The sequence below is a fragment of the Mobula hypostoma genome, chromosome 17 (genome assembly GCF_963921235.1).
Source record: "Mobula hypostoma chromosome 17, sMobHyp1.1, whole genome shotgun sequence".
Classification (NCBI taxonomy): domain Eukaryota; kingdom Metazoa; phylum Chordata; class Chondrichthyes; order Myliobatiformes; family Myliobatidae; genus Mobula; species Mobula hypostoma.
Genome location: NC_086113.1, coordinates 13,986,707 through 14,003,827, shown reverse-complemented (window position 1 = coordinate 14,003,827; position 17,121 = coordinate 13,986,707). Strand labels below are relative to the sequence as shown.

At 40.1% G+C, this 17,121-nt stretch overlaps 1 protein-coding gene across 3 annotated transcripts in view; it reads left to right on the top strand.

The window, feature by feature from the left end:
* LOC134357865 (adenylate cyclase type 2-like) overlaps nt 1-17,121 on the top strand; it is a 523,538-nt gene that overhangs the window by 477,202 nt on the left and 29,215 nt on the right. For all 3 annotated transcript variants that reach the window (XM_063069584.1, XM_063069586.1, XM_063069585.1), the window contains exons 19-22: nt 1,465-1,649; nt 2,988-3,072; nt 8,624-8,782; nt 16,035-16,181. In XM_063069584.1, the coding sequence (XP_062925654.1) occupies nt 1,465-1,649; nt 2,988-3,072; nt 8,624-8,782; nt 16,035-16,181 (576 nt within the window). The remainder of the gene's footprint in view (nt 1-1,464; nt 1,650-2,987; nt 3,073-8,623; nt 8,783-16,034; nt 16,182-17,121) is intronic.

Sequence of the window (17,121 nt, the reverse complement as noted above, 5' to 3'; positions counted from 1 at the left end):
GGACAGGAGGCCTAGGGAGAAAGAAAAGGGGGAGGGGGGAAAAAACCAGAGGATGGGCAAGGGGTATATTCAGAGGGACAGAGGGAGAAAAAGGAGAGAGAGAAAAAGAATGTGTGTATATAAATAAATAATGGATGGGTTATGAGGGGGAGGTGGGGCATTAGTGGAAGTTTGAGAAGTCAATGTTCATGCCATCAGGTTGGAGGCTACCCAGACAGAATATAAGGTGTTGTTCCTCCAACCTGAGTGTGGCTTCATCTTGACAGTAGAGGAGGCCGTGGATAAGACATATCAGAATGGGAATGGGACATGGAATTAAAATGTGTGGCCACTGGGAGATGCTGCTTTCTCTGGCGGACAGAGCGTAGGTGTTCAGCAAAACGATCTCCCAGTCTGCGTCGGGTCTTGCCAATATATAGAAGGCCACATCGGGAGCACCGGACGCTGTATATCACCCTAGCCGACTCACAGGTGAAGTATTGCCTCACCTGGAAGGACTGTCTGGGGCCCTGAATGGTGGTAAGGGAGGAAGTGTAAGGGCATGTGTAGCACTTGTTCCGCTTACAAGGATAAGTGCCAGGAGGGAGATCGGTGGGGAGGGGGATGGGGGGGACAAATGGACAAGGGAGTCGCATAGGGAGCGATCCCTGTGGAAAGCAGAGAGATGGGGAGAGGGAAAGATGTGCTTCGTGGTGGGATCCCATTGGAGGTGGTAATCTCAAAGCTAGATTTATTTTTTGAAGTGTCTAGGTCATTTTCATTTTCAGAGTTGGGTGACAGGGTGGGGGCAGTGATAGTAAGCAGAGACAAGTATAGGAGGAAATGTTTCCTTTACTCCAAAATGTAGACAAACCTAGTTCCACACGCTGCAAGTGACTACTTCCCATTTCACCCAATGCATCCCACCAACTTTCTGCACACATTGATAACTTGGAACTCCTCCAACTCCCTTTAGGATGCTTGCATTGAATCCCCACTCACTGTCTAGGTAAGCATCCATTTCCATAGAACAACAATCTCCCATGAAAGAAACACCGAAAAGTTCTATGTTTCTATAACTTACATATGGGTTCCCCGCAACTCAACTAATTTAATAGTCTTGTCACCAGCTCAGAGTCTAGTTCTTTCATCACTTTAACTACCTAATCAAACCTGCTCGGAAAAAGTCCTGCTAGCCAAATTAGCTATTGAATCATTCCAGTGTCCCTTCAGGGCCAGCATTACTCTCTCCAGGGAGCTCTTGACGTGATTTTCAGCTTGTGTTCGGAAGTTTTATATAAGGCATGTTTTACATTGAATCATGCCTACAATAAATTCAGATATCCTATAATTTGCAACTTCACGAGGATTTCTTAACTGTGCGAAAAAGACTAATATTATGAATTTTTAATTTGTTTCAGAAAGTTACATTAATTTTAATAGAGTTCACTACAATAAATTTAATTGCGTTATTTTCTACCACAGTATTTCCTGTACAGCTGTATTTTGGGACTGATATCATGCTCTGTGTTCCTGCGAATAAACTACGAGCTAAAAATGCTGCTGATGCTGATTGCTGTCGTAGTTTACAACGTTATACTTCTGCAAACCCATGCCTTGCTCTTTGACAATTATAGCAAAATGCTGTACACCACTATTCAGATAGAGAGGTAACTTCTTTACATTTCTCCCTTCAGATTTTCAGCATTTAGTCATTTACGGTTCATAAAGTTGTTTGACCTGTCATGTCTGCCGGGATTTTGCTAGAGCAATTCATAAATTATCTAATCTCTGATAATTTATCCCTCCTGTCCCTTCTCTTTTCTTCCATCTCCCACACTGGTTTCCCACTTGCTTCTCCTATTACCTCCCCTGGTGCCTTTCCTCCTTGTCTTTCTCCCACGGACCACTTTCTTGTCCTGTCAGATTCCTTCTTCTCCAGCCCTTCACCTTTTCCACCTATCACCCTCTTGCTTCTTACTTCCTCCACCACCCACCTGGCTTCACCTATTACCTTCTCACGTAATCCTTCTGCTCTTCCCATCTTCTTGTTCTGGCTTCTTCCCACTTCCTTTCCGGTTCTGCTGAAGGGTCTCGGCCAAAAATGTTGACTGTTTATTCATTTCCATGGATGCTGCCTGGCCTGCTGAGTTCCTTCAGCATTTTGTGTGTGGGTTGCTTTGGATTTCCAGCATCTGCAGAATCTCTTGCGTTACCCATAAGTTATCTGCTGCTTTAGTTCTCTTTCATACCTTATTCCTCCTATGCTTAATATGTTTATCCAGTTTTCCGTTCTGGTCAGCCTCAAGTATGCCCCGTGGCAAGGCACTACATTATAATGCAAAGATTGCTCCAATCACTCTCCCCTTAAATAATCTCTCAACTTTCATTTCACTCCGATCAGGGTTTTAAAATTCATGACCCTTTGACACTGTCTCTCCAACCAGAATAAATATTCCTTTCCCATTCATCCTTTCAAAAGGTTAAAAAATTATAATAAATCCCCTTTTAGCCTTTTGCTCCATTAAGGCATTATTTTAGATGCATTTCATTCCACTTGTGTTTTGCAGCCTGCTCTTTTAATTATGTGTGTTTTCTCATGCTTCAAGCTGAAAAATCAATAGACAGAGAAGCTAAAGAAATTCATGGCAAAAATCAGAACGTGGCAAACATTTTAGACGGTTATTTACAATGAATATCAAGAAATCAATTCAGGACAAGATAAAATAAAAATGTATGTGGTGAATGGGGAAAAAATGAACACTCATTTTCTATCAGTTTATGTTAATGTTTTTGAAAGAAGCGGATATTACATTTTGCAATGAATAATAAATGGGATAGAATGAAATGAAAAAGTACAAATTAAAGAAATGGGATTTAAAGATCAATAAATAAGAAAATGTAATGACTTTTAATGATAATTTTGACTATTCTAAAGTGATCTGGTGTCATAGCTTTACTTCACCAATAAATTGTTGCATGACATGCATTTCCTTCTCTCTTGTCAGGCCTGGTGTGCTGAAGGATCTGAAAACAATGGGATCTATCTCCCTTTTTATTTTCTTTGTCACTCTTCTTGTCCTGGCCAGACAGGTGAGGCTAATGTTCTCTGAATAACATTTTTTCTTAAATTTTTTATTTTTATTTGGATAAGGAATTCACAAGTATCATGAACTTTTTTCGCATGTATAATCTTTTCCATTTTTTTATATATGTATGAAACTATAATTATTTATACAATCCTAAGTACACATTGATGATATAAAAAGAAATTAGACGCTTAAATAGATAATTATGTGCAGTTGAAATTCTACTCTATTAGGCTAAATAATGATATTAGTTGTTAAGAAAAATAGTAATAATAGTGGATTAATAATTATTTCCATATATCTCTTCTGGACCATTTCTTCTGGTCCAAAATGGTGTATGTAAGCCTATGTAACTACCATTGTAGGTGTTTATATCCTAACTTGTTCATGTTTGCTCCTACCCCCAAACATAATTATCCAATCCCTATGTACTTATTTACTTAATTTTATCATTCATTCGAAGTGAATGCTGGAGCCATGTATTGGTTTTCTATCTGCATTGTATTCTGTGTTCCATGTTTATTATGTGTATCATGGTAATTAGTCACATGAGTGGGGAGGTGGAAAACCCGAGGGGAATAAGTTATGGATTCTTGCTTATTTCATGGCAGCTTGTAGCTTTGGACCAACAGATGTTGTCTCTTCAGCTGACCGCTCAATACCGCCTAATTGCACTTAGCTTACACTTGGGTATGCTTAAGTTCCACCTCATTGAGATTGAACGCTTGCTAATTGCTAATAAAGGATTGAATAAAGGATTCGACTTTTGGAGCAATGATTGGAGCTGAGGGCAGGTCATGCAAGTATAAAGTCCACAGGGTCGCAGGCAGCAGCAATCGTTTTGGTTTGGTTTTGGCACCACAGTAAATTTATTATCAAAGTACATAGGTGTCACCATATACAACCCGAAATTCATTTTCTTGTGGGAATACTCAATAAATCCAGAGAATAATAACCCAACAGAATCAAAGAAAGGCTGCCCAACTAGGGAACAGAACCAGACAGAAAGTAATTGAGCCCCAGAGATATGTAGAAACAACTAAAGCTATTAATAATGCATAAAGACATCATGATATTGGACAACATTGACCTCAGTGACATTTAAGTAATTAATATTTTCTGGAGTGACCTGGCAAGATTACTCAGTGGACTCTGTTTCTGGTTTTCAAGCTGAAATACTTTAAAATTCATTCACATTTAATAGATATGGTTTAACTGATTTAAAAGCTACAGAAGTATTTTGTTTAATCCCACGATCATGTTGTGAGGATCAATTTCCAGTTGAAATAAGAGTTTGGGCCATAGAACCACTTCTACATTGTTGCTTCAATTCTTACCCTTTTTAGTCAGATTTCTCCTTGTGTTAACTGGGTTGTAAATCATCATCATCATGGCCATCCCTCGAGGTCGAGGATGATGGTCTTCGTTCTGAAGTGGCCCACAGAGTGAAGACGCCTGTGCGTGTATTTGTTTAACATGTACTTGATGTTGCACTCCAAGAAGCAGATAATACTACACAAATCAACCAACTAATTCCAATGGCATGGAAACCACAACGAGTGGAGCTGATGGGTTTGTTGCAGCCTTCATCCGCCTTCACAACCGTTGAGCTCGAAGTAACTTCATCCGCCTGTTCCACTGTTGAGGTCTTGGTTGGATTGTTCTTTGTCAGGGACCTGACAAAGGCCTTACCACCATGGGTGACCCTACCAGGAGCATAGCTCCAGACAGCATTGCTCTCAGGATCACGGGATCACAGGATCACAGGATCACACAAGCTTCTCCACCACGACAAGGTGACAATCCACAGAGAAGGGGAGTTGTAAATGGAGCTCTGTGTATTGTTCAATCATTTAGTTGTAGCGAGTTGCAAGTGTGAGGTCTTCCTTCTCCTGCCTCTTAACCTATGAACATGGCCTTTTAGTAATGACACAGAGGCTCTGAATCATTGCTAAAATGCCTTTCCAGCTCTTATTTAGTCCAAAGGGGAAATAATGTACAAACACCATCACAAGTAATATATTTGCTACTTGGTAACAGCTGACAGGAAGTAAATCAGTGAAATAAGGAGGAGAGGGACCTGAAGGCCAGTGTTGGTCGTAGGCATGTTGCTCGGATCTTCAGTGGAAGCCAAGATGCAAGTTGAATTGTTCACCTTTGGCCAGCAATTCCAAAAGGAACAGCTGGTCCCAAATAAAAATGAAGGCATCTGGTAGAGCCCTATTATTTGCCTCTCCTATCCTACACCAGTCAGACTGGGTTGAGTATTCAAGTCCTAAACCATATGAATGGCAAGAAACACAAAATGCAGATGAGGGTCTCGGCCCAAAACATCAACTGTTTATTCCCCGCTGTAGATGTTGCCTGATTTGCTGAGTTCCTCCAGCATTTTGTGTGTGTTGCTCAAAATTCCAGCAACTACAGAATCTCCCTTGTGTCATTTGAGTGGTGAATCTCAATTTGGGCATGAGAAGAAAGGGACAAGCTAAGCTATTTTTATTTAGTTAGTTATTTATTTTCCTGTTTTTAACATTTCTCAGTGATATAAATATTGTAATTATAAATATTCCTTTTTAATTACGATATTTTTAATAGTTTTAAATGCCTCAAAATCAAAATCATTTAAAAATGTTAAAGGCATGACAACTTTGGCAGAAGGCAAACTCCAACCCCAGCCTTCCCTTATATCAAATATGGTCAGGACATTCCTGGGGCTATTCCTCAGCAGGACCTACTTGCTAAGAGGCTTTACTACACCTCAGCTTACCGCATGTCTCCAGGATAGGGAGAGTGAAAGTCAATCTGCCGGTCCTATCCAGCCCAAAGCTGATGGTCTGGAACTGCAGGTGATGGGTAAGTTACATACTGAAAAGGAATCTAATGCTTTCCTGGCCTATATGATGAATAAACTGCTCTCAAGCTTCCAGCTGGGTTCAGGTATCGAAACATCATTTAAAATAGATACCTGTACCCGGCTGGAAGCCTGAGAAGAGTTTATTTGAAAATACATACTGTTTCAAACATAACTCATAAGGTGGTTTGTTGGTCTAGGGTAATGATACTCACTTAGGGTTCAAATCCCAAGCAACCCTTATTTACGAGCTGCCAGAGGGAAGTGACGGATGTGAGTTTGATTGCAACATTTAAGAGAAGGCTGCATAAGTACATGGTCTGTGGGAACTAGGCAGAGTAACATGAACTAGATGGGCTGAAGGGCTTCTTTCTGTGCTTTAGTACTCTATGACTCCAAATGCTTCTACTAAAAGCTCAGAATGAAGTTATATTTAATTGAAAGTAACTTTTGTGAAACAATTTTTGAACGATCAGTTTTATTAAATTTATGAAATGTAAATTTAAGTTAAAACTTAATTTTTTAAATGTCATTACATGGACAAACTTTGTCTTTTCTCAATCGCTGAAGGAATCTTTAAATGTAATATTAAAAGTTAGGAATTAGTTGGTACATGTGAAGAGATGCTGTTATTTCAGTGTAAAACATCTAATAATGTTGGTGCATTCTGTTCCATCTCCAGTCATCCCTGAAATAAAGCAAAGGTGAAACTAGCTCGCGTTGTAGTTAGGTAGAGGAGGGTCAGATGAAACTGGTGCTGGTATTGCACATATATTGTGGTTAAGGTTGCAGGTTGAGACAGTTGTAAGGAAGGTAAATGCAATGTTATCATTCATTTCAAGAGCCCTGGCATATAAATGCAAGGCTGCAATGTTAAGGCTTAATAAGCCATTGATCAGACTGCACTTGGAGTATGTGAACAGTTTTGGGCCTTTCATCTAAGAAAAATGTGTTGGCATTGGAAAGTGTCCAGAGGGGTTCACGAGAATTATTCCAGGAATGTAAGTGTTAATGTATGAAGAGCATTTGATGGCTCTGGGTCTGTACTTGCTGGAGTTCAGAAGAATGAAAGACAATCTCATTGAAACATATGGAATGTTGAAAGGTCCAGACAGGTGGATGTGGAGAGGATGTTTCCCATAGTGGAGGAAATCTAGGATCATAGTGTACAGTGTCAGATTACAAGAACATCCCTTTAAAACAGATGAGGAGGAATCTCTTTAGCCACATTCAGTTGGGGAGGCCAAGTTGGACACCCGGACACCCCTGCTGAAATCTGGAGGAAAACACAGAGGATGCAGAGGGGGATCACAAAGCCGAGGAAAGAGGACCGGGTCGAGACAACAGAGACTTTTGGAGAAGGGGAGTTCGGCGGGTAATACCGTTCCGGCTGACCGGAAGTGCACTGATAGCAGTAAACGTAAAGGAGTTGGGTGCTTACTGATCTGGTTAACAACAGATGGTGCAATCCGGGTCATATTACGATCAAGGAACGTGCTTGCAGACTGGATATTGAACTTTTTACTGTTGGACTTCGGCCACATTCCACCGTGATACAACACTTGGCGGCACGGGAGGTCGTTCCTGCCTGTGGCCATCGAACGTGCAACTCCTCCCGTGGAGGCTCAGACTCCCTGAGCCAATAGACTGGTCCTGGACTTATTTTCCATCTGGCATAGTTTGCATTTTGTTGTTTGATTGTTGGGGTTTTTTGTATTGCTATATTTATGCTCTATTCTTGGTTGGTGCGGCTGTAACGAAACCAAATGTCCCTCGGGATTAATAAAGTATATCTATCTATCTATCTGTGTCATTGGCCACTCAGTCCTTCAAAACCACTCTACTATCTGTATCTTAACTCTGATTTTCTGTATTTGCTGCTTATCTCTTGATAAGTTAATAAATAGCATTAGGTATATTAATAGCAGAGGTTGATAGGTTCTTGAATGGTAAGGGTGTCAAATGTTATGGAGAGAAGGCAGGAGAGATAGGGTTTAAAAGGATATTAAATTAGTCATGATGGAATGAGTGCTGACTTGATGGGATGAATGTCCTAATTCTGCTCCTCTGTTCGCTGATCTTTATGATCTGATTGAAGACATTGATCTGTAATTAATAAACCAAACAGAGCTCCCACTGTTAGCACACTTTAACATCCACCCAGTCGACTTCTGCCATACAACATCATTACAAAGTAGTCTTCATAATTTATTTCACACCAGTCCCAGCCAGCTAACTGCAACCTATGTTATGATTTCCATAGTATGAATCCTGAGGCCACACTTGTGATTTTTGATCCAATCTATTTAGGCATGAAAGTACGAAATTGTGCCATTGACAATCTTCTGCGCTAACCAGTACAGTTTACTCAGTTCCTTATTGATCTCCCTTTCTCATTCGGCATTACAGAAGAGCCCAAAACATTCTTGATTTTATTGCCTTTCTCTAGGCTTGGTAATTGCGGTGTTCATTTGTACTTCATGCAAGAATACTTTCTGGTGCCTTCCTGTACATAAGAAATGCCAGAGGGATGGAAGTTGTCATGTTCAGTATTTTATTTTGGATTTTTATTACCTCTGTTTTCCCATTCTGGTGGCAAGTTTGTGTACATTCCATTTACCCCAGAAACTTTTTAATAACTTGTGTAATTCAGTCAGATGATAAGTGCCTATTGTTTCTTTATCTCTGTGTCCTCTTGTAACAGAATGAATATTACTGCAGGTTAGACTTCCTGTGGAAGAACAAATTCAAAAGAGAATGTGAGGAGATAGAAACCATGGAAAACCTCAACAGAGTGTTGTTGGAAAACGTACTGCCTGCTCACGTGGCTGAACATTTCTTGGCTCAGAACTGGAAAAATGAAGTAAGTCGTCTGATTTAGACAAGAACAAAATGGCTCCCACTGTGAGTCTGCATATTGGGAAAATACTTTGGATTCAGATTTCTTTATTTAGCACGTGTACATCAAAACATTGAGTGAAATATGTTGTTTGCCTTAATAACCAACACAACTTGAAGATGTGCAAGTGTCACCACACATTCCAGAGGCTGGCTCCAAATACTATGTAGCTCAGTGATTAAATAAATGAACGGAATGAACTATACATACTGTGATAAAGACCCAGTTTGATCATCACTCACTAATGAAGTAGGAAAATGTAATGCAGCTGAAATTGAAGAAGTGCAGGAAACACTTAACAGGCCAGTCAGCATCAGTAGAAAGAGAAACAGTTAATATTCCAAACTCAAAACCCTTTTCTGGAATCAGGAACGAGAGAGAAAAAGAAAAATTAGCAGAATCACAGCAGTTGGGGGAATAAAAGATGGAAGACCATAAGACCTAAGAGCAGAATTAGGCCATTCGGCTCATCAAGTCTGCTCCGCCATTCAATCATGGCTGATCCTTTTTCTCCCCTCCTCATCCTCACTCCCTGGCCTCTCCCCCACCACAGCCCCTGTAACCTTTGATGCCGTGTCCAATCAAGAACCTATCATCTCTCCTTAAGTACACCCAATATCCTGGTCTCCACAGCTGCCTGTGGTAACAACTTCCACAAATTCACCACCTCTGGCTAAAGAAATTTCTCCATATCTCTGTTTTAAATGGATGCCCCTCTATGCTGAGGTTGTGCCCTCTTGTCCTAGACTCCCCTACCATAGGAAATGTCCTTTCTACATCTACTCTGTTCAGATTTTTCCATCATCCTTCTAAATTCCAGTGAGTACGGGACCAGAGCCATCAAACATTCCTCATATGATAACCTTTTCATTCCCAGAATCATCCTCTGAAGACTCAACAATGCCAGCACATCTTTTCTTAGATAAGCAGCCCAAAACTGTTCACAATACTCAAGGTGAGGCCCCACCGGTGCCTTATAAAGCCCCAGCATCACATCCCTGCTCTTATATCCTATACCTCTTGAAATGAAAGCTAACATTGCATTTGCCTTCCTCACCACCAACTCAATCTTTAGGGTGTTCTGCACAAGGATTCCCAAGTCCCTTTACACCTCTGATTTTTGGATTTTCTCCCCATTTAGAAAATAGTCTGCACATTTATTTCATCTACCAAAGTGCATGACCATGCATTTTCCAACATTGTATTTTATTTGCCACTTTCTTGCCCATTTTTCTAATCTGTCTTCTGCAGCCTTCCTGTTTACTCAACACTGCCTGCCCCTCAGCAATCTTTGTATCACCTGCAAACTTGGTGAAAAAGGCACCTATTCCATTATCTAAATCATAGATATACAACTTAAGGAAGCAGTCCCAACACCAACCCCTGCAGAACACCACTAGTCGCTGGCAGCCAACCAGAATGCATAGAAACATAGAAATCTACAGCACATTACAGGACTTTCGGCCCACAATGTTGTGCCGACCATGTAATCTGCTCCAAAACTGCCTAGAATTTCCCTACCACATAGAATCCTTTTAGTCCCTCTAAAAGGATCCTTTTATTCCTTCTCACGGCCTCCTACCAATCTGCCAATGCTCTAACCATGCTGGTCACTTTCCAGTAATACCATGGTCTCTTAACTTGGCAAGCACCTTGTCAGAGGCCTTCTGAAAATCCAAATATACAACATCCACTGCATCCCCTTTATCTATCTTACTTGTAATCTCCACAAAGAATTCCAACAGGCAAGATTTTCCCTTAAGGATGCCGTGCTGACTTTGTGCGATATTGTCCTATATCATAACTCATTCTTAACAATTGACTCCAGCATCTTCCCAACCACTGAGGTCAGGCAAACTGATCTATAATTTCCTTTCTGCTGCCTCCCTCCTTTCTTAAAGAATGGAATGACATTTGCACTTTTCTAGTCCTCTGGACCCTTGCCAGAGTCTAATGATTCTTAAATGATTATTACTAATGCTTCCACAATCTCTACTGCTACCTCCTTCAGAACCCTAAGGTGCAGTTCATTTGGTCCAAGTGACTTATGTACCTTTAGGTCTTTCAGCTTTCTGAGCATCTTCTTCCTTGTAGTATTAACTGCACTCACTTCTCTTCCCTCACACCCTTCAACACCTGGCACACTACTAGTGTCTTCCACAGTGAAAACTGATGCAAAATACTCATTTAGTTTATCTCCTTGTCCTCCATTATTATTTCTCCAGTCTCATTTTCTAGCAGTCCTATATCCACTGTCATCACTCTTTTATTTTTTTATATACTTGAAAAAGCTTTTTCTATCACCTTGATATTGTTTGCTGGCTTACTTTCATATTTCATCTATTCCCTCCCCATTGATTATTTTAATTGCTTTCTGTAGGTTTTTAAAAGCTTCCCAATCCTCTATCTTCTCGCTAATTTTTTGCTTTGTTGTGTGCCCTCTCTCTTGCTTTGACTTCCCTTGTCAGCCATGGTTATACTATTTTGCCATTTGAGCATCTCTTTGTTTTGGAATAGATCTATCCTACTCCTTCCTCAGTTTTTCCAGAAGCTCAAGATATTGCTGTTCTGCTGTCATCCAACCAGCAGCGAATTTACTTCTGCCAGCTTCTCTCTCATACCCCTGTAATTTTCTTATCTCCACAGAAGCACCACTCGGTCAGACTTTACTTTCTCCTTATCAAATTTCAAGTTGAACTCAGTCATATTGTGATCACTGTCTTCTAAGTGTTCTTTTACCTTAAGCTCTCTAATCACCTCTGGTCCATTACATAACACCCAATCCAGCATAGCTGATCCCCTAAAAAGCTATCTTGTAAGCATTCAACAAATTCGCTCTCTTGAGATCCATTACTAACCTAATTTTCCCAATCTACCTGCACGTTAAAATCTCCCATGACTATCATAACATTGCCTGTTTGACACGCCTTTTCTATTTCTTGTTGTAATCTGTGGTCCACATCCCAGCCAGTGTTTGGAGTCCTGTATATAACAGCTATCAGGGTCCTTTTAACCTTGCAGTTTCTTAATTCAATGTCCAAGCATTCAGCATTTTCCGAACCTATTTCTGATGATTTGCTCCCATTCTTTACCAGCAGAGCCACACCACCCTGTCTGCCTGCCTTCCTCAGTCTTCGATACAATGTGTAGCCTTGGACATTCAGCTCCCAACTACAACCATCCTTCAGCCACGATTCAGTGACAGCCACTACATCATACTCAACAGTCTGTAAAAGTGCAACAAGACCATCCAACTTATTTCTTATACTCTGTGCATTGATATATAACACTTTCAGTACTGTGTTTGCTACCCTTTCTGTCTCTGCATCCCTATTGCACTGATAGTCACCCTGCTGGCTGCCCTTCCTGACAATCTGACTGCACACTATCTTCACTTTCTTACCATCTGTCCTATCCTGAGCCCCTTCACTCTGGTTCCCACCTCCCTGCCAAATTAGTTTAAAACGTCCCCAACAGCTCTAACAAACCTGCCTGTGAGAATATTGGTCCCCTTTGATAGAATGAAGAGAACACCTCTGATAAGGTAAGAACAAGTGATTTAGGGTAGAAGTTATCATCCCATTGTGCTTCTTTGTCCCTGATATATATTCCTAGTAGCAAAGCTATTGGATGTTCGCAACAAGCCAGACAAATCTAATAGCATGACAAAAACTGAGCCAAAGTGATGTCAGGCAAAAATAGGCAGTTCATAGGTCAAAGTTCAAAGTCAATTTATTATCAATATACATATATGTTACCATGTACTTGTTACCTTGAGATTCATTTTCTTGCAGGTATTTACAAGAAAATAGAGAAATACAATCGAATTTATGAAAAACTATAAATAACAAAGACTGCCAAAGAACCAATATGCAAAAGAAGACAAACTGTGCAAATAATAAGGAATAATAAATCAATAATACTGAAAACATGAATTGTAGAGTCCTTGGAAGTGATTCTGTAGGTTGTGAAGACTGTTCAGTTTTATATTGAGTTCTGATATAAGGAGAAAGAAAATATGACTTAAATTAATGGAGGAGAATTTAGTATTGAGCCCAAAAGGCTCCAGCATGCCCAGACACAAATGAGGTGCTGTTCTTAAAGTTTGCATTGAGCCTTGTTGCTGCAGCACAGGAGGCCATCAAGGAAAAAAAAGAAATAATAATAAAAAAATAAGCAATAAATATCAAGAACATGAGATGAAGAGTCCTTGAAAGTGTATCCATAGGTTGTGGAAATAGTTCAGTGTTGGAGAGAGTGAAGTTATTCCCCCTAGTACAAGAGGCTGATGATTGAGGAGTAATAACTTTTCCTGAGCCTAAACAACTAACGATCCAACCTAGGAAAGCATGAAAGCAGTGATTGTTTTAAGTTCAAAAGAAATTTATTATCAATGTACATCTATGTAACCATATATGACCCTGAGATTCACTTTGTTATCAAGTATACAATGGAAAGGCAGAAGTCACAAATCTTACCATGAATTTGGGTGATAAAGATCAGATACTCACTGAGGAGCCAATGTATTGAAAAAAGTCCAAAAGGGTTAGAAAGGCAACATGGAGTTCTATGTTTTAGAGGCTTTAGAATTTATTTATGTTAATTCTTTTGTTTTTGTGCAAAGAGCTGTTACACCTGTTCTCTTGTTGTTAGGAGTTGCTATTAGTGGAAAGGCTTTTTATATTATCATGCATGTGGTGCCAGAAAGTACCATCGATATCAATAACCCTGCAAATTGCGATTTTCAAGTACCTCCAGAGTGCGTTCACAATGCAACCACTTATCTAGTGAGATGGAGGTTATTACCCACACAGGCCATTATTGTCTAAGGGGATCATTCATCCATGGCTCAATTATTAACCATTTCAAAAGAAGCGCAGCACATACTCCACATTGCTGCTATGGCAGGCACTGACATCCACACAGCATCGTTACTGCCTTCATATGGAAATTACAGCATGGTACTTACTTTTTTTATTGAGGTCAATGACAAAATGGTCCACGTTCTTTTGATTGCACCAATTTTAGTTTAGATTGGTGCTGTTCAGACAGAAATGTTTAACATAATCATAGGTTGGATGGTGCCTTCTGGGAAAAAATGGCAAAGCAAAGAATGTAATGTTTTTGTATAAACATTTCCATGAATGTATTTGCTTTATTCAATGGATGTGGCTACATTGGCGGTTAAAGTTGACCGTATTTGTGGATGAGGAATTATATATGGTTCAGATTAGATAAGGATGGCAGATCTCCTTTCCTGAAGAATGTTGGTAGATGAGGTAAGTTTCCATGACAATTCAGAAATTTCATTGTCACCAGCCTTTTATTTCAGATTTCTGAAATTAAAATTCCCTATAATTATAATTGAAATTCCCTTGGCTGCTTTATTGGGATTCACGCTCATGTCTCTGGGTGGATGTTTCAGCTTTCTGAATTCTAACCGAGTAGCTAATCCACTAAACTACTATAACCTGTAAACACGAGGAAATCTGCAGATACTGGTAAACTACTATAATCTGTATTTGTATTTTGGGACCGAAGTCATTCCCCAATACTAGACTTCATAATGCTATAGTTCCATGAATTCTGCTGGGGTTTCCAATACTCCCCTTTTCAATCTGTGTTGGAATTCCTAACAAAATCATATGATAAAATTATGTCTCAATATCTCCCTTAATTTACAGGGGTCCTCCTCCTCTACTGTCAAGATGAAGCCACACTCAGGTTGGAGGAACAACACCTTACATTCCGCCTGGGTAGCCTCCAACCTGATGGCATGAACATTGACTTCTCTAACTTCTGTTAATGCCTCACCTCCCCTTCTTACCCCGTCCCTTATTTATTTATTACTTTTTATTTTTTCTCTCTCTCTTTTCTCCCTCTGTCCCTCTCACAATAACTCCTTGCCTGCTCTCCATCTTCCTCTGGTGCTCCCCTCCCCCTTTCTTTCTCCCTAGGCCTCCCATCCCGTGATCCTCTCCCTTCTCCAACCTTGTATCCCTTTTGCCAATCAACTTTCCAGCTCTTAGCTCCATCCCTCCCCCTCCTGTCTTCTCCTTTCATTTCGGATCTCCCCCTCCCACTTTCAAATCTCTTACTATCTCTTCTTTCAGTTAGTCCTGACGAAGGGTCTCGGCCCGAAACGTCGACTGTACCTCTTCCTAGAGATGCTGCCTGGCCTGCTGTGTTCCACCAGCCTTTTGTGTGTGCTCATTGATGTCTTTCCACTTTGATAGACCTCTCCCGTAGTTTTGTGGATAAACTCTGGTCTTGGGACTAATTTCTTCTGATATGCAGTAGGGACCTACTGATAATGCTGTGTGGGAGTATCTCACTTACCACAAGCCTTAAAGAGCTTGATGTTGGCAAGTCAAGTGTCTCAAATCCAAAAGCTACCCAGATTCTTCTGCAAACTGCTCTGAAAATTGGCCACTTTGCTAAGGTCCAAGAGACTAATTGTAGAGGTCGAGTGGAATGGGAGATCTTTCAGTCCTCCACAATCTGCCCTGACCCCTAAACATTAGGTGGAGGATGATCTAAATTTTGTAATTATATGGGAACCAAAACTGTTCCTAAACTGACATCTGTACTCATGTTCCCTAGGGTAGTGAGCTGACCTCCCACAGGGATTTGAATCTCCATTAGGCACAGCGATGAAGGGCATTTTAATGTTCAAGAAGTTCAAAGTAAACTTATTATCAAAGTATGTATCTGTCACCAGATACTACACTGAGTTTCATTTTCTTGCTGGCATTCACAGCAAAACAAAGAAGCACAAATAGAATAAATGAAAAACCACACACAAAGACTGATCAACAACTAATGTGCAAGATAAGACAATCTGTGCAAATACAAAAAAAAATAATGCTGAGAACAGGAGTTGTTGAGTCCTTGAAAGTACAATTACAAAGAATTACACAGAATTACAGAGAATTTAACAATTAGATCTGCAAATGAATTGCAGGGCGTTCTTTACAATATCATGCAATGCAAAATAGGTTTAGTCAAGTATGTTCCTGAGGAAATAAAAACTGTGTGGGCGTGAGAGAAAAAAGTAGCATAAATATCTTTTCATTTCTTACACCGATATGAAGATTTCTACAATGTTATCAGGCTTTGTAAATGTGCAAACCGAATAAACACTGGATGTCAAGCTTCAGCAGAGAAAAGATAACCTTGAGTCTTTCCAAAGTCACATTTTGAATTTGTTTGACAGGACCTTTACCATCAATCATATGAGTGTGTGTGCGTCATGTTTGCATCTATCCCAGATTTCAAAGAATTCTACACTGAATCAGATGTAAATAAAGAAGGGTTGGAATGTTTACGATTACTGAATGAAATCATTGCTGACTTTGATGATGTAAGTATGCAACAACATAGGCAGATTTTCCTATAGTTATGAAAATATTAATTCAAATATGCAAATTAGGAGCAGGATTAGGCCATTTAGTTCTTCAGTCAGAATCAAGTTTACTATCACTAGCATATGTCGTGAAATTTGTTGTTATGCGGCAGCAGTATATTACAATACACAATAATAAAAACTGTGAATTACATTAAGTATATATATATATATAAAGTTAATTAAATAAGTAGTGAGGTGGCGTTCATGGGTTTAATGCCCATTCAGAAATCTGATGGCAGAGGGGAAGGAACTATTCCTGAATGATTGAGCGTGCATCTTCAGGCTCCCGTATTTCCTCCCTGCTGGTAGAAATAAGAAGAGGGCATGTCTTGCTCTACAAGTCAACATATCAGGGCTGATCTGATTTCAATCTCACTCCACCTTCATACCCTAACTTTTCACCCCCTTGCTTATTGAAAATCTATCTGTGCCTTAAAAAATATTCAGAGTCAGCTTCCACTGACATTCGAGGAGAAGTCCCTAAAATTCCATGAGTCTTTGACAGAAAATATTACCTCATCTAGAAACATAGAAACATAGAAAATGCAGGAGTAGGCCATTCAGCCTTTCTAGCCTGCACCGCCATTCAGTATGATCATGGCTGATCATCCAACTCAGAACCCTGTACCAGCCTTCTCTCCATATCCCCTGATCCCTTTGGCCACAAGGGCCATATCTAACTTCCTCTTAAATATAGCCAATGAACTGGCCTCAACTGTTTTCTGTGGCAGAGAATTCCACAGATTCACCACTCTCGGTGTGAAGAAGTTTTTCCTCATCTTGGTCCTAAAAGGCTTCCCCTTTATCCTCAAACTGTGACCCCTCGTTCTGGACTTCCCCAACATCGGGAACAATCTTCCTACATCTAGCCTGTCCAATCCCTTTAGAATTTTAT